The 25,735-nt window shown below is 34.3% G+C and overlaps 1 protein-coding gene across 5 annotated transcripts in view; it reads left to right on the top strand.

The window, feature by feature from the left end:
- DMD (dystrophin) overlaps nucleotides 1-25,735 on the top strand; it is a gene marked incomplete at both ends in the record, with an annotated part of 1,307,865 nt that overhangs the window by 460,838 nt on the left and 821,292 nt on the right. For 4 of the 5 annotated variants that reach the window (XM_082303861.1, XM_082303862.1, XM_082303864.1 and 1 more), the window contains 2 exons: nucleotides 9,130-9,311; nucleotides 10,317-10,439. In XM_082303861.1, the coding sequence (XP_082159987.1) occupies nucleotides 9,130-9,311; nucleotides 10,317-10,439 (305 nt within the window). The remainder of the gene's footprint in view (nucleotides 1-9,129; nucleotides 9,312-10,316; nucleotides 10,440-25,735) is intronic. The other variant, XM_082303865.1, reaches the window with a different exon arrangement.

Raw genomic sequence — 25,735 nt, 5'->3', positions numbered from 1 at the left:
AATCAATTTGTACAGATTAATTCCTGACAATGAATTTTTTTCATGTTAGATATTCCATATGTAACCAAACCTTAATGGTTATTAAAGTTCCCTAGTCTCTTCTAATAATAATATTGAAAGATTGTCTGAAATTTTTTTCAGTTTTAATTAATCAAACTTATATACCCTATGAAAGTATGGTTAATTAAATATAAAAAGTATGCATTGTATCTGTAAACAATACTCTGGCCTAAATTAGTGAAAAATAGGATTTTTTTATTGAAGGTACTATTGTACACAATAAATTCTGTATTTTTTTTTTTTTAAGATATCTATAAGCAATTTTACACCTGATGTTCGCCTAAAGTTAGGAATTTTTCTGCATAGAAATTAAGCTACATTCCTTAAACTTTCTGCTGCTTTTTTTATAAATCAAAACAAAGGCAAGAACAGCTTAGTTTTGATTTACATCCAAATAAGTCTATCTTTGGCATTTTGTTGTTGGGTTTTTTTTTTCCCCATTTGCTTTTCTCAGGTTTCATAGAAAACCAGTTGTCCGTGAGATTCTAGAGGGGAAGAGTGCGAGCAACATGCAGTAACATGCACCATTTCTGTCAGTTTTGGAAGAGATTAACCTCACGTGATCATTACCTTGCCCTGGTGTCAGAAATATCCCATATCAGATGGGAATAAAAAAAAAGGTATATACCATAGAAGCAGAATCCCTGTATTTCTGCAGATACCAGTGAAGGTTCTGCGGTGCTTCTCTTTGTTAGATACAGTGAAATTTTTTCTATCCTGACAGCATTCATATTTCCCTTTGCATCCTCTGGTCTTTGTTTCTGTACAAGCAACATATAGGATTTATAGAATGAAATGCCGTCTTTTACAAAACAAATATATCAGAGCTGGAAAACAATCTTCCCTCAGATCTCAGACAGAAGTAGCAAATCATTCTTTATTTTATTCATATGCTAATAAAACAAGGAATGTAATATATGCCATTACAGTTTCTTCCCAAAATACTTCACAAAAATAGGTTGAAAGTGAGTTCTGACTCTGAATGCCTTTATAACTTCGAGACTGTGATCTCAATTTCACAATTTAATCCCAACTGTAATGTATTGTTTCATTTTGGGAAAACTTACTAGTAAAAGATGAAATGCTTCTAATTCTGTCTCATCTTACACCTAATATCTCAGAAGAATACTATGTTTTCTAGTGGCTTTTGACTGCACTTGAAGAACTATTACCTTCTTTTATTAAGTGTGATGTCACCCATCCAGTACGCATAATGCTTTCTCCATTGTCTATTTGGACTTGCCTGTTTCCATTTCTATTGCCCTTTTCCATTTATCTTATTATATTATTTTTATGATAGATTTTACAATTAAATAGAAGTAATGAATTTATTTCCATAATAACTTGTAAAATCTTTAGTTACTGGAGTTCAGTCTCTCATTTATATTTTTTCATCGTTACCTTTCAGAATTATTGACTACAAAACATCTTACATACTAAATAAATTCTCTTAATCAGTCTGATCAAAATTTATAATAGATGTAATTAACAAAGCTAAATGTTGTTGATTCATACATTTTGAGTTGTCCATTTCATTTGCCATTTTAATTAATTGGCATTAGTGTTGTGGTTTTGCTCACTGATTATGCTGACTTTTGAAAGCTGCTAATACTGATTTAGCTCTTCAAGTTCTTCCGTTGTATTTCACAATTCTTGCAACTACAGAATCAGTAAAGCATATATTGTGCATGTAACTTTGTAGCAGGTAAACAGGTCATGGTTGGAGCTAAACTTCTTAAGATGATAGTTGTACAACAACTTCTTACTTTGTGCGGGTGTACAGCCAGTCCCAGTAGGCAAAATCTTCCTCATGTGGCAGTAGTTGATAATCCGGACTCAGGTGGAATCAATACTGTCTAGCTTTCAGAGAACACCTACAGAGTGTTTTATGAAATTTTAGAGTAGAAATACTTTTCCAGTCTTTGAGTATTGTTGCCACAGTTTCCATACTGAACGAAATGTACCTTTAACTGGTATTGATAGGAGAGAAATGTATAAGTAAAAAATTTTCTAGGCTAAATATTCATAAAAGTAAAATGGAAAATGTACAATATTTTGAAGCATTGGCCCATTTGCTTTCTCAAATATCGGCTTGCTTGCTAATTATATTCTTAGCTAATATTCTTAGCAAAATTACGGTTTGGGTGCCTGTTAATGTACCATTTTTGCACACTATTCCTGACTCTAGATATCAGGCAGCATAATTCTCTTGATCTTTCTTTACTTTCAGGACTCTTCAGTAGGACTCGGGTGGAAAGGTGTATTTTATTATTATTTTCTCCCCGCCGCCCCCCTTGCCGCTAACTGCATTTGCGTTTGAGGGTTTTGAATAACTGAACTGCAGCTTTCAGCAATGTATATCAGTGTTGTGAGAAAATTAAATATTGCCTTTTATTTGTTATTTCAGCAAATTGATGAGAGCCATGCTTACTCCTGCTCACTCCTCCTCATTGACAAAAATATTTTTAATAATTCAATATTTTATAAATATTTAATTTTATAAGACATGATAAAAATGTTAACAGATGCCCCCCCACTTTTTTCAAACGAGCATTTTATTCCATTGTCATTTTGACTTAATTTCTTTCTATCTCTATCTATTTATCTATCTCTGTTTTTGCTGCTAAGAAGTACACTTGAACCTCACAACACTTTAGTCCCACAAATCCTGACCCGTCTTCATAATTCTAAAAGGCAAACATAAATATGTTAATCTTCTGGAGAGATTTTCTTCACGCGGCTGTTCTGACTTCATTCAACACAGCCTACAAAGGATGGCTGTGGTCAGCATTTTTAAGGTATTCTGTAGGTCTTAAACATAAGGTTTAAAACATTCACTTTATTAAGGAAAAGTCTGTTGAAAAATTAATGGCATTTTATTCTGGGAGTTTCATACTAGTTTTAGGTGAATGGGTATTCATATCTACAGAAAGGAAGAGAAAGAACAGTGCCACTATCTGTGTATAGGTCACCACTGGGCTGTCCTCCAGGTTTCCACTCTCATCTCAATCATCTGTATGTATTTTGTGCCTTATGCTAACAATTCATTTTGTAAAATGTGAATTTTATTCTGCAAAACAATAGACTCTGATCATGCTTATTCATGTAGACCACTGAACAGCCTTCCAAAAATTTTGACATTTGTTCAGTCCTGTTCCAAATAATATTTTGATTGCTTAAGCAGTCTATATCATTGGCAAGAAGTGGAGCCAATCACTTTTGCTTTTTTTTTTTTTAAACTAGTATAATATTGCAGGCTAAATGAGTTATTTACCTCTAATTAAATATATTCCCCTCAGTTGGAAAGTGCACTAAAGAATTCCTTTTTAAAAAAGGACAAGTTTTCTGCTCTTCAACTTTGTTAAAGAATTGTCAGTTTAAATTTCCACATTTCAATATTTACAGTTATGCCGTATTTCATAAATTATTCCATTTTTGTCTGTCTGCAAGTCCACCACTATTCCTTGAGATTACTTGTAAAGATTTCTTTCATTTTGAATTTAACATGCAATCTACTAACAGAGTACAAAAACAGGGCAGAAAATAATTACAAGTTTAAAAAACAAGCAAAAAAAGGTCAATAATTGCAGAGAAGACACTGCAGCTACTGGCTGATCTTTGAGAGACTGCACAGTTTGTATTGCTTCAAGGTTTTACTGGCAGCAGTGAGTGACAGTAGAGTAAACCATTACCACTTCTTTTGTTCCTGCTATTGTCATTACCATTAGTATAGTCTTAATCTAAACATGGATTGCAGAACAATATCATTTTGGCACCAGGTGCTAGCTGTTTTTTATACATTTAAGAAAAACAGCTTATATTCTTTGCTTGATAATCTTGCTTGTTTCTTGGTGTTCAAATAAGAACAAAATATATTTAGTCTCATGCTTTCACAATCAGGAAGTTAAGAAGTTACCAGTGACAGTGAATCTAAGAATAGGCCTCATGATTCTGTCATAGCTTAATGCCTGCAAATAGACTTGTTAGTCTTGTTAGTGACCAAAAATATGCATTTGGAGTACAAATTACCAAGTTTACAATTTTCCCCCCTTTTTCTTCTTTCTTTTCTTAGTTTTGGGGGTAATGTTTTGAAGATCTCTTTACCCATGCTGAGCTAACTCTAATGCATCCATCTGGGAATGAAATCTTACTTGGTTTTCTTGCTATTTAAGACCAAGCAGTTAAGTTTTTACTAGTACAGTCTCATACACTTACGTACAGTTTCAACTGCACATTTAGGTTCGTCCAAATCAAAATGTGAACAAAGTACATGACTTAGGTTTTATGGAAGGTCATTCAAAGTGTTTTGGTGATCCTTGTCAGACAGATTATCACAGGCATATGAATGTGTTTTGAAAAGTTCACCCTTGTTCTTGAGGCTAAAAGGCAAAATAAATAAATAAAAATAACATGTAAGTTGTCTTTGTACATTTTTAAATACTTTTACTTTGCCCTCATCTTAGATTCTGCAGTTGAGTTTGGTGCCACAGTGAGAGTTGCCATACAAACATTGAAATCCCTCCTGTAATGAGTTTACATTGTAGAAGCTAATATTTTATGTATCAGTTAGATTCTGTCAATAATCAGTTAGCTTATCTGCCGTGAACCTTTTAACTCCCTTCTAAACAGATGCATTTGGAAACAGCAGTAGGATTGTTTTCAGGAATTCTAATAAATGTTAATATTGTGTTAGTATCATTAATAAGCCTTAAAATGAAAAATATCTTTGATAGAAGAAAAAACAACATGCTTCATTTATCAGGGAAAACAGATGGGTAATCTCTGAAAATTGAAATCAATTTTGAGAATCTCCCTTAATGTTATGGAAGGGAGAGCAATGTGGTTTTTTTAGTATGGTTTTTAAAATCTCGTGGGACAGCAGGACGTAATATTAAAATATTGGGATTTTTTTATTATTACTGTTGTCATGGAAGCCGACAGAATTAGGTGATGTCTAGGATTTAAAAGTTAGTTTTCTGTGTTTTCTACTTTGTGATTACCTACCTCTTTTGAGGACAAAAGATTTCTTGTATTTTTAGGGCTCAAGTCTTATCTTGCTTCTCAGGACTGTATAAGGTAAAGTATGTTTCAGAATTTGTGTCTCAATGTAAAGAAACCACATCAGCAATTTATGTACAGTAATATAATTTTTCTGGCAATGTGGCACGCATTTAAGCTTTCTTCTTTCAAAGTTACTTTGCTACTAGTTTGATAAAAAGAGTGAGTGGAATCAGCACAAATAGTGTCAGAACTGTTATTTGGTCAAAGCTTTGAGAAAGCAAAATATTAATAAATAGGACTGGATATATTATAAATAGACATGTATTTGAAAATTGGAAGCAACATTTTCATGAATGCTTGTAATTTGCACTCTGTGTACATAATGTTACTCTCTATAACAAAATGCTGGACTTTGTTGGTAGACCTGTGCAGTACTTTTTGATATGAAGCTTATTTAGGTGTTTTCTAACATCCTCACTTTCACTCATCTCTTAAAAATGCTTCTTTCTACGAGAACTGGGAATGCTGACAGGGAATTGCTCATTGACAGAACATCTGGATGCAAGAACAAACCACTTGTGAACTGCAAGGCTTATAAAAATTGGCTGTTGGATCACTTTTTGAAGAGTTTGACCTTTTTTTTTTTTAATTTATCTACTTTTTTTGCACTGCATCCTACAGAAAAAAATTGGTTTCAAAACATTTCAGGTTTATTGTAGTCACCCATCCTCAACAAACTAACTTGTAGTTATGTTCATCAGAAAATGAAGAATATTTGCTAATAAAAATCAAGCTGTAGTGAACCTTTATCAGGAAAATTGCTTCCTGAATTAAACCTGTAATAACCCTTTAAAGGCAGCAGCACTTAAACAGGGGTGGATTGGTATTTATTTCATGGTTTTAAAGTTCTGTGGCGAAACCAGATTCTTCTTGCTCTTTTGGGACTTGTTACCAAGTAGCTGTGTCTCTAGATGAACAGGATGTTATCATACGTTAAAATTTATGGTTGAATTCTAGCTCTTATGGTGTCTCCTTAGTATCAGACAGGTTTTTCAGCCTGTGTATTAGAAGTTTTTTGTTTTATTTCTCTTTACTTTCTCAATTTGACTGGAGACCTACCCTGGAGAGACTAATATCTCTAAATTGTCAGTGTGTGTGACTGTTTTGTCAGGGGGAGCATGTAATGTCAGGGCCTTGTTCTGTATCCTACAACAGAGTTTTGTTTCTTTCACTACAAAAAATGCTTAAAGAAACCACATGTCCTAATAAGTAAGCCTATGGATCACAAGATGTATCAAAAACTAGTTCTATGAGCAATATGCTTCATGTGACGTATTTCAGTTTGAGCACCAGAAAGTCACTGTTTTCTTCTGAAAAATATTAATCTGTCAGCATAAAGTTTTCCACAGTGGAAGATTCCTCTCAATAGCTGGAAAATTCGTGCTGGAAACTTCCAATACTTTTCTACAACTGTATCTTCTTAAAGAGCTGGAATGGTTTTCAGAGCTCTCCAAAGTCTTTCAGATTCTTGACTGATGAACATGTTAATAATATAATTTGTGCTAATGTTATAATGCTTCCCATTTTAAACTCTCTTCTGACTTGTACTCTAATTTGTTTTTATTCTTATTTATTCTTTTCAATCCTATCCTGGAAAGTCATTATCAAGAAAATGGATGAAAATCTTCAGAAAGTATTGCTTCTGAGCTGAATTTAGAGAAGATACATTGGTTTTGAAAAAATTTCGTTAATAACTCCTTTGTTTTCCCTTTTTCTCAAAACCAATATCTGAATAATGGCATAGTCTACAGACGTTGACTTAATATTCTTAAATATCTTCTGTATTTTCTGAGAGTTGGAGATTAGTTTATAGAAGGTGTAGGTTGGCTTGACAGATATTTTGCCCCCAGAAATGAAAGCAGACATATTTCCAAGGAATTAGTGAGCTGCTTTGCAAGCAAGTGCTTGCATTTTAATTTATTCACTGCCTAACTACTAGGACTTCAAATATCCATCTGTCTTAATGGGTAGTAAAGACAATATGTTAGACTAAGATTCAAACAGAAAAAAATATGAAGGCAAAGGCATAGGACAGGATAACAGAAGTTATTCCTGCTCTGATAATTCAAGAGCCTGCAAAAAAGAATTTTGAGAGACAGATTGATATTCCAGGCTTTGCAACAATGGTTGTTTAGCTATTTGTTGTGATTAAATAATTAAATCTCTTCCTATTTGCTGGTGGATTCTGACAGCTGCATATGTACTTTTTATTTGTCAGATAGAATGGGTAAACAATTTTAGGCATGTATATTGTTTGCAAGGTACTTGCTTTATTTATTGTGTGAGATATTTGTGTAGATAAATGATAAGGTTTTCCTATTTGATTACCAGAACATTTTGAAAAGGAAAATAATGAACAACAAATGGAAAAATCACAGCTGGCGCTAATGTCTGTTCTTTCAGTGTGCATTCTTGTCTGTGTAAAGGCATGGATATTCTTGTAAATATCAATTACTAGTGGACACTGTGTATAATAAAATGGTATTAAAATATTAATGAGAAGACAAGATGCTGATCATAGCAAAATACTTCCTGGACTAAATTTTATCACAGAAGTGAAGCCTGTGGAGACTGAGGGCTGTAGTGTGACTTGATTTGGGAAAAGTCATGCTTTTTTTTTTTTTTTTTTTTTTTTAAATGAGCATATTCTATAAATTGTGGCCACTGAGACAATAAATCTTGTGGTGGTGGGGATGTTGGAGGGAACATGCCATTTTTTCGAGCCAATTCTAAGTAGAACTAAACCTTCAGCTCTCTTTCATGATGTATCAAGCAAATGTATGGAGATAGGTCAGAAAGTCAAACCAAAAATATCGATAGGATGTCTTTTCTTGATTTCTAAATATATGTGAAGCTTTTAACGTCAGGTGCCTTCCTTCATGTATTCTACATTCTAGGAAGAGAGAATAAGATGCCACCCTGTAGGATTATTGAGTCTGAGTCTGCCAGAATCTATTAATTGATTTCTTCTTCTTCTTTTTTTTTTTTTTTTCTTTTTTTAATTTTCCCCCTTAACTGAAATCTTAGCTAAGCCAGGATTGATCTAGGACAGTAAAAACTCATAGCTCTTGACTTTCTGCCAGCACTCATGTTAAAACACTTATGGAATTAATGATAAATTTCTTGTACAACAGTCTTTTTAAATCTTGATTCACTAGACTGAGTGTAGGAGATAAACGTCAATGCCAAATAACAAAGTAACTACTTCAAAGAGCTGCCACATGCCTTACATTTTTACAAATTGTTATTGACGTGAAATGTTGAGTCAAATACACCACTTTTTCTGCTGATCTATATCATGGCTATGTGCAAAACCTGAAATCGTCGTGTTCGTGTAAAGTTTCTTGTACTTACTGCTGAAGTCCACAGAGATTTTACAGGGCTTTTTTAAAAAGAGTTGTTCTATTACATATTTTAATGTCTGTGAATACCATGTTCCTTAGATGTTCCACAGACTTCATGAAGAATAAAAGACTAAGTAGACTATAAAAGCTATGTAGCTATATTAGATGTTGGCTTCAGTAGTTTTGTATGAATCCATTCACCAGAAAAACCTGTAATTTTTTTTTCCTATGTCATTGTCCCTTCCAATGATTAAACTATGTGAAGAGAATGTACAAGGCACAACTTTGAAAATAAGCTTGTTCTTATTTTTTCTAACTGAAGTATTTATACAGCACAAGAAGATACACTTTTTCCTATGTCTAGTCCTGCTTAATGAGGATCACAGTGTCAAATTGTATGCTATGTGCATTTTGACTAAAGAAATATAGATGGAAAGTTCATGCTGAATGAGATAAGTTACCTTTATAAACTTTGGCTCGTTCTCATTGATATGCAAGTTTAGTCTGTAATTTTGGAACTGATTGTAAGGTTCTTAATTAGTCTCTAGAGAACTCAGGTGGACAATAGATTGCTCATTAGTCTGTCAACTTCCCATGAAGTTGATTGGCTATTTGTCATGTCTAATGTGGAAACTGAAATGATGCATGTTAATCTGCCTTCCAGATGTTGCAACTACCTGTCCAGACAAGAAGTCCATCTTAATGTACGTGACTTCACTCTTCCAAGTTCTGCCCCAGCAAGTCACCATGGAAGCCATCAGGGAGGTGGAGATGTTGCCACGACACTCAAGGGTCACTAAAGAAGAGCACATACAAGTACATCGTCAACAGCGTTTTTCACAAGAAGTGAGTTGTTTCCCTTTTTGCTTTCATCTTGCTGCTCTAAAGTGGTTGTTTCCCTTACCTAGCCCATAAGTTTGATGTTAGATGGCCAATGGAAGGCAAAAAACCCATGAGTACAATGGACAAAGTCTCTTCACCACAGGCAAGTCAAATGCACTTGTCTGCATGAACTGTACTTCCGTACAGCTTTTCACCATGCACCAGGCTGTTTTAAAAGTAACTGTTCAGCAAATAAGTGCTTTGCACTTCTTTTTCACAGCACTGTGTGTTTTGATTGTGGATGGGCACGACAAGGAAGAACACAGAAACTGGGGGAGCTTTCACATTTAAACACAGACATGCAGAAACTTTACCTTTTTTAGAGAATAGCAGTTGACATTTTTCCATATTCATGATACATTTTTAATTTTTTAGCATTTTATTTACACTGACTCATATTTTAAGATCATATGTTCTCAGCTCACGGTTGGCCTCTCAAAAAGCTCATGTAATACTTGGAATTAATTTATGCTTGCTATGTCGGTTATATTTTTGACTGAAATCATCAGACAGTCTCTGCTGAAGTGTTTAGTGGATTTTAGGCCTAGTGTACTTCTGATCTGTATCTTGCTTTGTCTGTCGATCTGTAGCTTGCTTTTGGGGTGCTCAGTCTCTTTTAGAGTACTGAGCAGATGAGTATTGGCTCTGTTTATTCAGGTTTTACTACAAGATCACTTTTTGAGCCTTTGCTAGTAAATTATAAAGAATCTTTAATTTACATTTGTATTCTGCCAGTATTGAGTCCTGACAGTTTGTTGCTTTTGGAAAAGATGACAGATTAAGTGAGAGCTTTCCTTAACACCATCCCAATTTTGACTGCTGAATACCAACACTGTCCTTGAAAAATACAACTGGTGATGACCTTCCTACTTTTTTTCTTCACTTACTCTTAAAATCGTTACTTTACTTCTATAACCCATGCTCCTATCCATATGTCTGTTCTTTCCACTTCTAATTTCTTATTTGTAGATCACAGTCAGTGTACCCCAGGGACCTTCACCTTCTCCTAAACCGCGGTTCAAAAGTTACGCATATACACAAGCTGTGTATGTCACATCCCCTGACCAAGAAAGGAGGCAGGTTCCTCCACAGGTCTGTCAATATTGTAATTTGTTTTGAAAACTGTTTTATTAAGCTTGTGCTTGGAGTGAAAGAGTGTGTGCATTTTGCTTGTACCTGATCTGGATGACCTACTTTTTCCAAGGTTTTTTTAGCATCTGTCAAGTGGTTACTTTTTACTGTGTATTTCAGCATGGCTGGCAATAGCTGTTATGCTGATTGTTAGGGATGAACAGCATTCAAACACTGCAGTTTTAGAATTATAAACTGCTTCATTTGTTATGTCATTTTTGAAAATAGTACATACATTGCCTTAAAAGAGTATTAGAAGAACAAGCCAAACATAAGCTGTATTTGGCATTTAATTATTATATTTCTGTCTCAGGTTTGATTATAGAAAAACAAGAACCATTGGTTTTCTGTTGCTTTTCCTAACCATCATATCTATTAAAGAAAATAGTGATTATATTTTTCAGAAGGTTACTGTAGTTGGACAGAAGAGAAAGGAAGCATTAAATGTAATATTCTTTATATGACCTGGATTATTAGACAATAACAGCTGGTCAGTTTATTCCAAATGGCACCATGCCAACATTCAGGTTAGGGTTTTGTGTTTGTTTTTTTTTTTCTTACTTTTAAATAGCTGCAGTAGTTTAATAAAACTTCTTTCGATCAATCCTTATAATGAGCATTTCAGTAGTCAGATTTTTGTAACTTTTGACAAATGTGAGAGCCAAAGGTCATATTGTGTAATGCAACGTACTTTCCTTTCATTACTTTGGGGAAAAGAGATCTGCATGTATTTGGCACTGCACTGAGTTCTCTTGTGGAGACTTAATTCTGTCTAACTTCTGAAAATTTATTGCAAAATTACACTTTAATTCAACATCGTGTTTCTGAATCTACTCTTCAGGTGACAGGTATTGTACTGAATAAGGTCTTCCTTTAAATACTTCAGGAAAGAAATCCTGTGCACATAAGCATGAGCCCTGCTACATTATACTAACATCAAATATGTTGCAGTGATGATTAATACAACTTTTAAACAAGATGTTTAGAACTGGTATAATGGATTTGTTCTACTTAGATACTATACTGACAATTGAGAAGAATGAACAGTCACGATATAGCTTTTTTTTTTGTGAGCTACTTTTATTGTGATCGATTGTGGGTTTTGTGAACACCCCCACCATGAAGCACAACGTACAAGCTGATATAATTGAAGTCAATTCTACAAAACGTAGTTATTAAAATGTAGTAAGAAGATATCATTCCATTATTGAGTCCTCACATTCCAGTTTTCAGATCTCGTCTTCCTGAATTTGGAAGCTTTGTCTATTACACTTACGCAATAACTGCTACTATAATATTATAATTCTGCTGACTTGGCGGAATCTGAAGACCTAACCTGAATTGGGCCCTATTGTGCTAGAGCACAATATTAACAAATGTAAAGCATTCATCTAAAAATCCTAAGTGAAATCCTAAGTGAAAATCACCAGATACAGTCTCATTATCACCAAGACAAACTTGAATTGCAAATATTACCAATTAATATGCCAATTCAATATATGCAATTCTTAATCAGTGGTAATGATTTTTTTGCCTCTAGCCATGTATTTCTTAAAGAACAGCCATCATTTAACTGTCAAAACAAATTGATAAAATAGTGATGGGTAACTTTTTTCTCTAGATATCTGAAGCTGATATACCTTAATAATCCCATCTATTTTAAACTAAATCAAATAAATACTATTTCCTTTTCAATTCTTAGTAGCCTTGCAATTTTCTGCCAGCTATATTATGATTTTTGGATACCAGTATTGGTATTGCAACTGCCTGTAGGATTTTCAGTAAAATCTACTTCTCTAGGGGACTGCATTAAAGAAATCAAGACAAAGTCAACTTTTTTTTTTCCTTGGATTTTGTAAAGTTTAGGAAGCTGTCTCTCATTTCCATTTATTTACCAAAGAAAAATTTCAGTAGATTTAGTTTACTGTGGTCTGCCAGTTTCAACAGTATCTTAGGTGCTATCATTAAGAAGCAAGATTTTCACTAAGTATGTTGGTCTTCTGTTGAAATGCATCAGTCATTTTTTCTTTTCAGATCTCTACAAACTTTCATCTTACAGGACTTGAATATTCATAATTTCTCTAAAATAATCAAAGAAGATAGATAGCTATCAACAAAAAGTCTCTCACCTGCTTCTCTCTAGAGGCCCTAGCTGCTAAGATTAATCTTAAATGTCATAGTGTTTAATTGGGTGGTGTTCTTAAAGTTCTGCATTTGGAAGAATGGTCCAATAGATTTTTGTAGTCCAAGCATAAGCCAACTGGAACTCAGAAGAAAAATAAATTACATAAGACCTCTTTCCAAAAGTTTTTAATGTTATCCTGCAAATTTGACCATATATGCCATACGTTTACTGGATGTGTCAACCGTCAGAAATTGTAAAAATGAAATAAGCTATGTTTCTCTGAGCTCCGTATTGGTAAGAAGGAATAACATTTCCTCTTACACCATCATCTGTCACAGTCCTTTCCCTTTTATCTTCTACCTTTGTCTATTGTTCTGTGTCACATTTCACTTCACTTTCCCCATCTTCACACTGCCTAATACTTTCACAACCTGTGTGTCTTTAAATTCACCCTTCCTTTCTGAATTCTTGTGGTTTGTTGTTTTTTTTTTTTTTTTTTTTTTTTTTTTTTCTTTCCTCAAAGTATACTTGCAAGGCCTAGTATTCTAGTTGCACAAATTTTGGCCAGACAAGTCTTGCTTTCCTTAACTGTGACATATTTCAGATTCAAAGAAAATCATTGTTCTGCCAACCAGTTCACTTGGTGCCTTCTTGTTGTTTTGTCTGTGCTTGACCACTTCTGGTTAAAGGAGTTAAGCAATTTTAAATGCTGTTGCAATTCAGGCATTTCAAAATCCCTGTTTAAAATTACCCTTTTGTTTGTGTTTTATATTTATGAAAGCCTTTGTTTTTGTTATGTTGCTTTATCTCATTGAACACCTGATCAAGAAGAATGATAGTTTTACTTTTCTAGTTTTTTCCAAAAATGTTTTATCAGAGCAGTTTCTAATATTGATCCCAGGCAAAACTCACTGCCTTCATTTTACTTACTACCTACTACTTGAACTCAACAGGACATAAAATATACTGTCTTAAAATGGTTCAAGTAAAAAGAAAAAAAAAAAAATTAAAACACTGAAGTACCTAGAAAAGACACTTTTTTTTTTTTTAAATGTATTGGAAAAACAGTGCTGAAAATGTAAGCATTGAAAAAACTGGGATGAAGAAAATCTATGTATGTTTTGGATTGGTACTTTTGTAAATAAGCTTTTGGCAAGCCTGTCTAAAAGGCCAAATGTAAGTCTGGCTGCCTTAATTTATCTGTTATGCAAAATCAAGCCCACTGCATCAATATCATTGTAGATTTTTCTTCTTTTGGCAGGAGTTACATTTTCTTCATTCTACGTTATGTTATATGAAATACAGAATTTGTGTGCAGGATTACTCTTACCATTTAAACTGGCAAGCTTCAGTAGATCTGAATTAAAATCATTTGGGATGCAGTAGTGGCTAATGGGGACAGTATTCCCCAGCTCTTAATGATTCGATTTGGAACTTAAGAATTGGAGGCTTCATCTCAGACCTAGTCATTAGTTTGTGGAAAATTCCTAACCCTCCAGTCATTACGCCTGTTTTACAGAAGTATTGTAATGCATTTTTTTTTTTCTCATGGTCTCTGTTTTGTGGTATGGATTCTACAGAGTTACTGTACTGGACTTTCTCCATCAGTTCATAACTGTAGTAACTAATTTGGAAGGTCGCTAGAAACTCACTATAAAATTAAGCCGAATTTACTCACACACAGCACACAGTCCTTCTGGCAGCCTTGCCCTTGAGATTTCTGGTTTTCTATGCTCTTAATTTGCCACACTTTTGGTTTTATGTCAGCAAGTTAACTTCTTCAAAAGTGCTGTGAGACCTCTGTTCTGGGACCCTTTGGGATTCATCTATGTCACAGGCTTTAGTGGCACAGCATCACAGAATTGCCTGTCTTCTAGTCAGCATCTTCTCCACCCTATTTCCAAACTCAGTTCTCTTCCCTGACACCAGTTCTTATTTTCAGGATGCTTCTTTTCATCATCAGCTCTTCTTTCCATAACCCAAACCCCCTAGTCTAAACAGTCTATGTGTAGAAGCACAACTCATGATTAGCCTCCTAATTGGTACTGCTGTCTCACGCCTCTTCATTAATGGGAGGATTCAGAACATGCTGCTTTTGTCTAGACCATTTGTTATCACCATTTACAACCAGCCCCTACTGGTTGCAGCTAGCAAGTAGCAGGAATCTGCCTCAAAGCTCAGAAGTGCAATTTCAGACATTCAGCAGCCCCTGCTCCACACACCCATGGACAGTTATCTACTGCCTGTACATGTGTCTGTTCACATACCTGTTCACATGCGCTAATTAAGCTGTGTTTTCACCTCCAGCAGGTAATGACAATTCTTTAGAGTTTGACATAAAAAGGTATTACCTGCTGACTTTTCCATCTCTTTTTAACTTTCCCTTTTAATTGACCTTAAAAATCATATGAGAGAATTTTTAATTTTTTATGTAAGGCTTTTTCAACTACGGTTTCTTAAAATAGCTATAAAGCTTATTTAAACATAGGAACACTAGAAATGCCATGTAGCATGTCCCATGTGAATTATTAGACTGTTGCTTGCTGACTAATATAAAAGGGTAATGTGTTATTTGGAAAGTAAAAGATCCTAGATAAAATATATCTTTATCTGCTGTATATTCAGATTTAATCTAATAAATCTGAATAAATTGATAATCTAATAATCAGATGAGTTTACCTATAATAGGTAATATTGTGCTTGGCAACATCAAAGAACAAAAACATTTTGTAATTAGCGAATTTGATTGCAATTACTTTTAAAGTTGGGGGGGGGGGGGTGTTTGGTTTTTTTGTTTGTTTGTTTTTTCACTGTTAGAAACATGGAAAAGTTATACAGGTCATTCCCTGATCCCATCATTACTGAATGTATTTCTGAACAGAGACCGTATGAACTTTCAACAACACATTTTGTCCTTGATTTTTCTTATAGGTTAATTTTAGATACTTTTAACTAGCTTCAGTGTCATTTTGTTTCATCTGTATTTTCTTTGAAAAGCACACTTACCAAGAGAGATTTAGTTTTGAAGTTGAATGGTGATAGAAAAACTGCTTGATTTTTTTTTTTTTTTAAATCTGTTATACAAGTTCTAATCTGTAGTGAAAATCTGCTATTGCCGAATTAGAAACCTCATGAATATGAGCAAAACCATTCAGTTCTAAAAATAAAACTTTTCACTGAAAGAATTTTTCAATTTTAACTATTTTTGCCTCTCTTGTTTTGAAAAGAAACCTATTTTCTATGGTTTTCAAATAGCTTAATTTTCAAGGCATACAATAAGATAAAAAGGATACATAACATTTAAAAATGTTCATCTAAGCTATTTTGTGCCACTGAGTCCCTTGAACATAAGATTATTAATAAGTGTGTGTGTGATGTCAAAAATGGATGTAGCTACAGCAAATGAGGACACACTCATTTACTGTAAACATCTGCTTGTTTTTTATATCCTAATATGTTAACTAATAGATTTGAATCCCCCTCCTGGTCTCTAGAGTTTAGGCAATAGTGCAAAATTGCTTATATCAGCTGTGGATTTGATGCAAGAGAACGGCTAGATGAAATGTAGGGCACAATACTAATGAAAATCCTTACTGCTAGATAGACTGTTGTTCAGTTTTTCCTAATCTCAGGACTGAAATCAAAGGAACTTGAGGATTCGTACAACTCCAGAAGTCATTATGCATCCCCATTTCAAACCTCTAAGAAAGGTCTTTCACTTTATGCAAATATGAAAAGAGAATTTAGTCTGAGACTGAGAAAGCAAGTGATTGACTGTTTATCTGTTATCTTAGGTATTCATGCAATAAGCTGATGACATGCTATTGTCTAACTCTTCTGATGTAGGAAACTCATGGCAGCATCTAAATCAAGGCTATCTGCACCTACACGTGAACCTTTATCATTGTGATTTGCCTGTCCCTTTTCATTATACACAGTCATAGGAGCTCTTGAGTGAGCTGAGATGCAAGATGCCTATTCACTTCCTCACTTTGGCTCCTGGGCATTGGAATTTCAAAATTTTAAGGCTGATTAAGAAAAAAGGAGAAAAAAAAAAAGTAGCACTAGTACTTCCTTTCTTACTTTCTTTGTCTTTTATAAATCTAATTTTGTCAAAGGTAAGACTACCATTTCCTCTTAGACTGATACTGTATCAATCTTTTTTGGGAATGCTGGGTTCTGTTTAAATACAAATAGTCAAATAACAGGGAGACTGTCAAACATTTTAATACTTAGCTTATGCATTCATTGATTTTGAAAGATGTACTGAGCATGGATTTCAACTCCCTGTATAGAACTACTGCATTTGCTTGAGTATTCATCTTTGTTATTTCACCTGATTTAAAAGATGGGTTCACACTTTGCACTCATTCATTACACCTAGTTAAACCTTTCCAATGCGAAAAAATGAAGACAGAACTCTTATCTCTTGGAAAACCTCTCAAATCAACAGGAGACTTTACCACACAAAAGCAATTTAAAGTATAACTGGCTGCCCAGGGAAGTGGTTGAGTCTCCATCCCTGGAGTTATTTAAAAGATGGGTAGATGTGGTGCTTAGGGACATGGTTTAGTGGTGGACTTGGCAGTGCTAGGTTAATGGCAGGACTCGATGATCTTAAGGGTCTTTTCCAACCTAAACGATTCTTTGATTCTATGATCAGGTGAACTTCTCAATAGTATGATAAGATTTTGGTTCATAATTTCAGATAGCATTGCTTTATTTTAAAACTTAGTTTATTAACAATTTTTCTTACTGATTAATTTATCTAAACTTGACATTAATAAAATAAAAAAGACAGCAAGCATGAGATTGTCTAATTCATATGTTAGTCTAATCATATTTTCATGCCTCCCGCTAAGAATTATCAATAATACCAGGGAAAAACCAAACCAAACCAAAACAAACCCAAAGAACTACTGCAATGCTGATGTAGCAGCAGCACATTTTATTCACATGCTCAGGAATAGGAGAGAAGGCTTGCTCCAGGGCCTCCTCTGTCTCAATGGCTTTGCTGGCCCTCATCACCAAGAGAAGCTTCCTTGACCCCAGTAGCTTCATCTCAGCTTTCTCTGCCTGATTTTCTTCAGAATGTCAGAGGAGACATTTATTTTAACATATACTATCTTTCAGAGTATTACCTGAAGTGTTGGTTAAATGTATGTGAATGTGATGAAAACAGTAAGGATTGCATTTTCTGGTTCAAACTACTTCTGGTGAATGTTAATTACACTACACTAAATTTCCTATCCCGCGTTTCACCATCACATGGTTGAATTTTATTTGGCTAAAGTAAAGCTGAATAGTGTTTTTTCAATAAGATAGCTTCAAAAAATGGGTACAGGATATGCATTGTGCCCTTGAAATGCCTGTGCCCAGTCATAGCTGTAACTTTGAGGAATGAATTAGCTTCATGTTTTTAGGCTATTAGAAAATGGTAAGATTTCTGTGGATAAAACCTTTGTGCCCTCAGGTGCATATAAAAATCATGGTAAAATCTAAAATGTTTTTGGTGCACGGCAAATAGTTCTGTGTTTCAAATACAAGAGATGGATTTTGAGAAGTGAATGAATAGTGTGAAGTGCCCACTCCCACAGATAATCAATGGGATGTTCTGTCTCCTGATTGTCCTTTTGCCCAAATCATTACACTGTGAGAAAGGGGATAACCATTTTTGCCCCTGTGTTTATAACAATAGCATTAGAGTTGTATGTTTTCAGAGTCTGTAGGAAATGCCATCGATTGTTAGTTCACATTGGTACAGCAGGCAGGTCTGCATGTTTACCTGAAGCAGTGACCTTTGAACAGGCCAGATTGCTTATCTCTACTGATCATCAAAGTGCTGGTTTCTTTCTTCCCCTCAGTGATTTTGATGCAATAGAAACTGTGTATTGTAATGCTTGTGTAGAAGACTCTCCCTCTAAGATACTGCGACATGTACTTCGTGGTTTTGGTGTGCATGTACAGACTTCAGGTACAAGTGTACAAAGGAAGATATTAATAGATTTTTCCACGTTCATTCCAAACAGCAAAAGTATTTGTCTCTGTATATACAATAGTATCAAGGGGTTTTGCTTTACAGTTTTCTGAGATTTAAAAGTATTCTAAGCAATATCATTATCATGGGTGTGTGAGCCTAAGGTGATCAGTGAGCTAAGGGGAGAAGTAGGAAGAGATAATACCTTTTGAAAGAAAAATACATTTGGGGCGGGGAACAGACACTTTTTTAGATGTTCAAACCTTCTTTGGAAATTCCAGTCCTGAAAGCACAATAAAACATAGCAAAAATGAGAACTTTAAAAATATAAAATTGCATGGAACAATACAGTGTTTGGAATTTATCATGATCTTTCTACAGAAAGTATTTGTTTTATTAGAATTTAGTTTAGCTGTAGCAAAGAAATAATACATATATTTTGATGTTGTAAGACATACTTAAAACTGCAAAAAGAAATTTTGGTTGCATGATAGTGATATCATTAGAGTGGAAACGGTGGTTTAAATAAACTGTGGATGATGTACTGAGGCATCAAACTTTTAAAAAACAAATATGCATTTTTAAAAGGGTAGAAAATGGAATTTTGCTTATGGTGTTAAAAGATCAAAGTTATTAATATAAAAGGGTAGCACTCTCTTGTAGAATGAGTTCTGCAAAGTGTTTTGCAAGTAATTTGGAAAATATATTAAAATAAAGTATGTTTACCTTCAAAGCATGAATAAGAAATAGGAATAAAAATCATATGTGTCATTTTTCAAGAGAATGTTTTAACTTTAAAGCATAGCTCCCATTAACGCAAATGGAATTGGCACGTGTGTTTAAAGGAAGTCTAAACCACAAAAAATATAGGCAGGTGAAAATACAATGTACAATTGTCATGGTTCAACCCTAGTCAGCAACTAAGCACCACACAGCCACTTGCCCACCCTCCCCCCTCCCCAGTGGGATGGGGGAGAGAATCGGGGGGGGGAGTAAAGCCCACGGGTTGAGATAAAGACAGTTTAATAGGACAGCAGAGGAAGAAATAATAATAATGATAAAAGAATATACAAAGCAAGTGATGGACAATGCAATTGCTCACCACCCTCTGACCGATGCCCAGCCCGTCCCCGAGCAGTGCCTGCTGCCCCCTGGCCAGCTCCCCTCAGTTCATATGCTGAGCATGATGTCATATGGTATGGAATAGCCCTTTGGCCAGTTTACTAGGAAGAAAATTAACTCTCTCCCAGCTGAAACCAAGACAGTTGTGTAAAGTGTACTAGAGTTTATATCTCAAGTAGTCCCAGTGAACTGAATGACAAAATACTTTTTGCATTTTCGGACCAGAAATGCACTAGAGTTAAAGATACTCTCAAGTATAAGGGCTACACTTTTAAGTGTTTGTAGGCTTTGTATTTTTGTTGCATTTAATTTATCCTCTTTGTTTCTGTCCTTTGCCCCCAATGGTATGGTGTTGGTGACCTAATGCAATTAACTTTTTTAGAGTGGACTAATGTAATGTGTGAGCTTTGTGCTCTTTCATATGGGCCTAGTGGTCCACCCACTTTGATTAGCTGGACAGAACAGTGCAGCTGATTGAAATATTAGAAGAATTTTTTAAGTGATGTTATTGTATGGAACTCAGTTTCCTAGTAGGTTGTACAAAGATGTTTTGGTAGTAGTACATCGTATCAACAGGAACTATTTAGTTTCAGTTATCTGAAGTAAAAGGCATACATGTTTTAATTAAATTTAAAATATTGTCTCATTTCACTGCTATAAAAGTTTGAAAGCAGCAGTAGAACATAACTTTTTAATAGACAAGAACCTTGTCTCCTAAAGCAAAAGCGATTTAAGAGACATGCCAGACTTCATATCAATAGGCAGAAGTATATATGATAATTTCATAAAAAAAATTTTTTTTTTTTTTCAGTTGATAGTGCAATTTGCAAATGATGAACTGGTTATTCGTCTTAGTCTTAGGGTGAAGGCTTTAAGCTAAGAATATCCAATCCAATATAAAACAGTAATTATAAACAGTTTGGTTTGGGTTTTAGACAGAAAACATGAATTTTTCAATTGTATATATTTTTCACTACTAGCATTTCATAAAAAAGAGGCTGATATTAATTATATGTACAGAAAAGAAGCTAGCGGAAATGTGTGCTATTTGTAGAAACTATTAGGGGAAATGCAATGTTCCTGTGCTCAGTATTAGTTTACTAGGAGTAACTTGTTGAGCTTGAATTTGACAGAAGGGTCAAGAAATAGAGATTCTACAACATTGTGTCCATTCTAAAAGGTATTGAGGTGTGATAATAAAGGACTACATTATTGCATAGGTTTTCCCACCTCAATTACATTTGCAAATATTGTGAGGAATAAGAAATTAATTCCACTGCACAATATATGTTGTATGTTACTCCATCCCCTTTATGTCATTATGCACTTTTCAGTATGATTACCTTTTCAAAAACATTCTCTAATCTACTTATAATTATCCATGCCTTTTCAGAACACATTCAGTTTCCTTACAATATCTGTGATCTTAAAAATTAGCTTCATTATTTCTCTGACCTCATTTATTCCTACTCACGTTCTTAATCACAATACTCTTGTATCTGTGTCACCAAGTAAATACTTTCTCTGTTATGCCATACCATGTTTTGCTACTTCTAGTCTTTTCCTGGCTTTCCTGTCTCTTTTAAATTCAGTCTCGAAATCATTCTCTGCTACATTGATGGCTTTTAAACTAAATTTTAAATCATTTGTCTTCAGCCTCCTAATTTTCCCAATTTTAACTTCTCTTTTCACTGTTCAGCCTTGTTTCTGGCTCTGTTCCCATTCTGTGAACACATACAGTGGCTACTGCAATGGCTGTGTGATTTAATACCTACAGTTTATAGTCATGTGTTATGACATTTTATCAAATATGAGTACATTTCTATATGATATGGGGAAGTATAATATTGCGTGGCAAAATTTCACCTGTAAAGTACCTGTATTTCTCTTCTGCCACGTGAGGGATGTCAGGCAAAATTATCTGATAAAATATGTATGGATTCTGTTTCAACATTCTGATACTCATTTGAAGAACTAAAATAGTTAATTTAGTTCTAGGAGAATGTAACTAAAAACAACAAAAAAACCACAAAACAGCAACAAAAAAACCCCAAACAAACAAACAAACAAAAAACCCCCCAAAACCCACAACTCAACAGAACTACGAAATTGCTTTTTGCTAGATCTCAACTGGAATGGTGAAAAGTGGAAGATTAAAAGGAAGTGTTGAGGATGAAAGAGCATATGAAGAGAAGAATATGGCTACAAAACAGTACATATATAATGTATTTTTTAAACTGGCAAATATTGAATTCTTAGTGTCTGTTAAAGAATTTAGCAACTACACAAGCTATACATTGTCTCTATAATGAGAATTTAGAACGCTGTAACTCATTCCTTGTGAAGTATGCTTTCATGCCCACCTCATTAGTAATTATATCTGAGTAGTGATTTTAATTAAGCAAATTCCCTCCTAAGAGAACCTGAAGGTAAATTCGGGTCACATCACCACAAATGGCCTTGCTGTGGTTACATTTTTGCTTAATAAACATGTCATATTCTAGCCAGTTAACTGAGGTATAATTTAATATGAACTGCAAACATAAATGTATGAGACAATAATGGTCTTTAGAATATATTTGTATGTAACTGTTTTAGGATGTCTTTATTTCATCATCTGAAAATAACAATGGGGTATAGTTCATATCTGCAAGAGAATAATAGGATTCTATTAATTCATTATATATGCTACATATATATACACACACACATACACACACACACATATATATATATGTAAAAACTAGAAACATGTTATCCCTGAAATAGCAATCATGGTTTAATATTTCTCTTGTAGGTCAGAAGCATTTTTCATGCCAAAAATTTCAAAATAGCATATGCAAATAGATATATAGCTGCAAAAAAAATTGATCTACAAAACAGATTATTTGAAAGCTTCCTAAGGTGCTTCTATTACCCTAAAATGTTAGGTTTTGCATGTGAATTCACAATGCGATGTTTTACTCCACAGTTCCTAACTGAAATGACACTGATAATGTTCTGTTTCAATTACAAAAAGATGCAGTTATTTTTATTAAAGATAATTCCTTTTATTTATTTTTTACTTTCCTACTTTGCATTTTCCTTTATTTGGGGGGGGGGGGGGGGGGGAAGGCCAGATTGACAGAATAATTGTGAAATGTGGGAGGGAAAGGCAGTCAATAAATAGCTTAAGCAAGAATAACTGATATTAAAGTAGACATCTTTAGTTCTTCTGTTTTCCATATGATGGAATTTTCCAGGATCTCTTACAAACACCCAAGTTAATGGTAAGTTATGGAGCATAAAAATATACTAATTTCTGCTTTTGTACACCTCCAGATAAATTTCAGAGCCTCTGTAGTAAGTCTGTGCAACAGCAGAATAGTTTAAATTAGAGCAATAGATTTTTCTTTCATCATTGTATCTTGTTCCCAGCAGTGACAATAATGGATACATAGGAACAGGAAAAGAGGTATGACTGATTAAAAGTAGTGAAATATCTGTGTATTCTCACTTACCCTCCACTGACTTGTGGCTCAGAGATTTCCTGAGCTGGAGATGATGTCTTTATATTTAACAGTCTTCAGTGGGTTTTTTGTCCCGTTCTTCTGTCCAGTTGCTTGTCTGGTAAACATTTATCAAAGTTTTTTATATAGCTTTCAGTATGTCCAGAAATACTTCTTGGTAGTTTCTGCTTTTATTATCTATTGAAAATATTTTTAATCTTTTCCATATTATTACCCAATTTATAAACCTGAGGCGCATTCAGAAGAGGAAAAAAACCCTATTGTGGCATGATTACTTATCATTTCATCTCATTTCCAGCTTTTGATTTATTATTCAGAGCATGTAGCTACAAGCAAGGTAGTCATGCTACAGAATTTGAAAAAAGTGTTAAATCACTTGAACCTCTTCTGCAACAGCTTTTTTGTTAGCTTTTAATTTTAAATTGAAAATATATTCTTTGAAGTGGCTTCTGTTGAAGAGAGAGACCCTCTTTAATAAAAGCTAAGATATATTTAGGAAAAGTTTAAGCATAATAAGGATAAGCCACATAAGAGCCATGAACAGGGTATTCAGCCTATTCAAGCAAATTTGACTATTTAAGATTTTAAATGACTTTGCAAAATGACCTTTTTTAATAATGCCTTCCAACTATAGTAGCACCTACTATTGAATACTCTGAAATCTCCAGGATGTCAACCTCAACTTCACAGAAACTAATTAGTATGTCCACTAATTGGCTGTTGTGCCAGAGTCTTTATTTCTCAAACGAAAGAGAGTCATATTGTAGATGTATCTCTTTATACTTAATTGTTCTTTCTGTGGATGCTTTTGAAGGCATTTTGATATTGTACTGTGTGAATACGTAAAAAGAGTTTTGGAGTTACCTATTCTTATTGTGAAGATTAGATGGTCTTTAATGAAGATCCTGATGAGAACGATCACTGCTGACTAGTCCAAAATAATAACAGGATTGGTGGCTGGTTGTAGCAATTAAAATAAACAGAAATGATCTTCATTTTCTTACTTTAGAAAACAGTATAGATTATGGCTGTGATATATTTGAGGTTATGGCTTGGATTGAATTTTACAAAATATGCTTCTTAATTAGTTGCATTTGCTGTTTAAAACTCACAGAAAATAAAGCTAAATGCAATGCAGAATACAGGTCAATTATGTTAAGATTAATATGGTTGCAATTCTGCAAAGAAAGCATGTTAAAATCTTGTGGTTGCAGACTAATTTATCTTCTGGTCTTTATACTGTAGGACTTTTTGCTTTACCTTATCAATTTCTGGTTCTTATTTTATCACTACCTCTGTAGCTTGTGATTATCTTTTTTATTTCTCTTATTATTAAGCAAACAAGCATGTAGCCATATGACAAGATGCTTCAGAAAAGCATGTAGTCTAGCATTTCTCCCGGGGAAAGCTCTCGATTGCACACAGCCTTGTATTACTACCAGTTCATGAGACCATGTAACTTTTCTGCTTTAAATTCATATAGTGTTTATAATGATAGAGCTTTTCATAGCTTCACCAAAAAGTAATGGTTTTGAGAAAACATTGTAGATCAGGTGTGTTTGCCTCATGTTGAATTAAAAACTTCAGACAAAGCAGTTAATCTGTTTCTGAAGACCAGGTTAACAAGCAATGAATGGTTTTGTCTGTATTATAAAATAACTGTCCATTTCTTGAATAGCTCTCACACCTCTGTGTTCTTCAAGGGATTTTAAATTAGCCTGGGGATAATTGTTATTTCAGGAAAGGGCTCAAATTTAACCAAGTTATAAATCTCTGCAGAGTCATAGATTTCCCCACTTTCAGGATATACTTAAATTTTAACAGCTAACACTATAGACACAGAGACATATGAGACCTAAGGAGTAGAAACTAAAATTAGCTGCCAAGAAAAATGAGTCTAACCTGAAAGGTTGGCAACGGTGAATAGATAAATCTGCAACAAGGATCGTTTAAAGTAGCTGGCTCAAAAATGCCACTTCAGAGGCAGTGGTGGAGTTCAGAATTTGTACATTTTTGTTTTGAACTGACAGTGAGTATCTCCCAAACCAAATTGCGTATTTCGTGTTGCACTGCCAAGGGATGGGATTCCTCTTATGAAAGTTTACTTTTAAAAAAAAAAAAAAAAAAAAAAATTCATGGAAATCACACACACAAAACAGGTTTGCCCTCTGTTAAAGGAGTGTTATTAAGATTAACTGCCTGGAAGTAGAGAAACAGAATACAGGTTGTATGGAATATTGCAAATTCAGTGTCTTACGTAGATATATTATGACAGAGCTTTTAATTACAGAATTGGTATCCTTGTATCCGTCAGTGAACTGGATGAGCCTGTTGTAAAAGGAAGTCTGGACTGCGTGATAAAGGAGACTGTTGCTTTTGTGAACACTGATTTGTTAACTGCAGAAGTTAGAAGGTAGAGAGAGGGTATCTCAAGGTCTTCCTGAATTGCCCACAACTGTATGGATGAGGAGAGAGAGAGCAGCAATTCAACTACTGCTACACATCTTTTCCTTTCTCTCTTCCC

The sequence above is a fragment of the Platalea leucorodia genome (genome assembly GCF_965183815.1).
Source record: "Platalea leucorodia genome assembly, chromosome: 2".
Taxonomy (NCBI): Eukaryota; Metazoa; Chordata; class Aves; order Pelecaniformes; family Threskiornithidae; genus Platalea; species Platalea leucorodia.
This window is presented reverse-complemented; position numbering and strand designations above follow the sequence as displayed.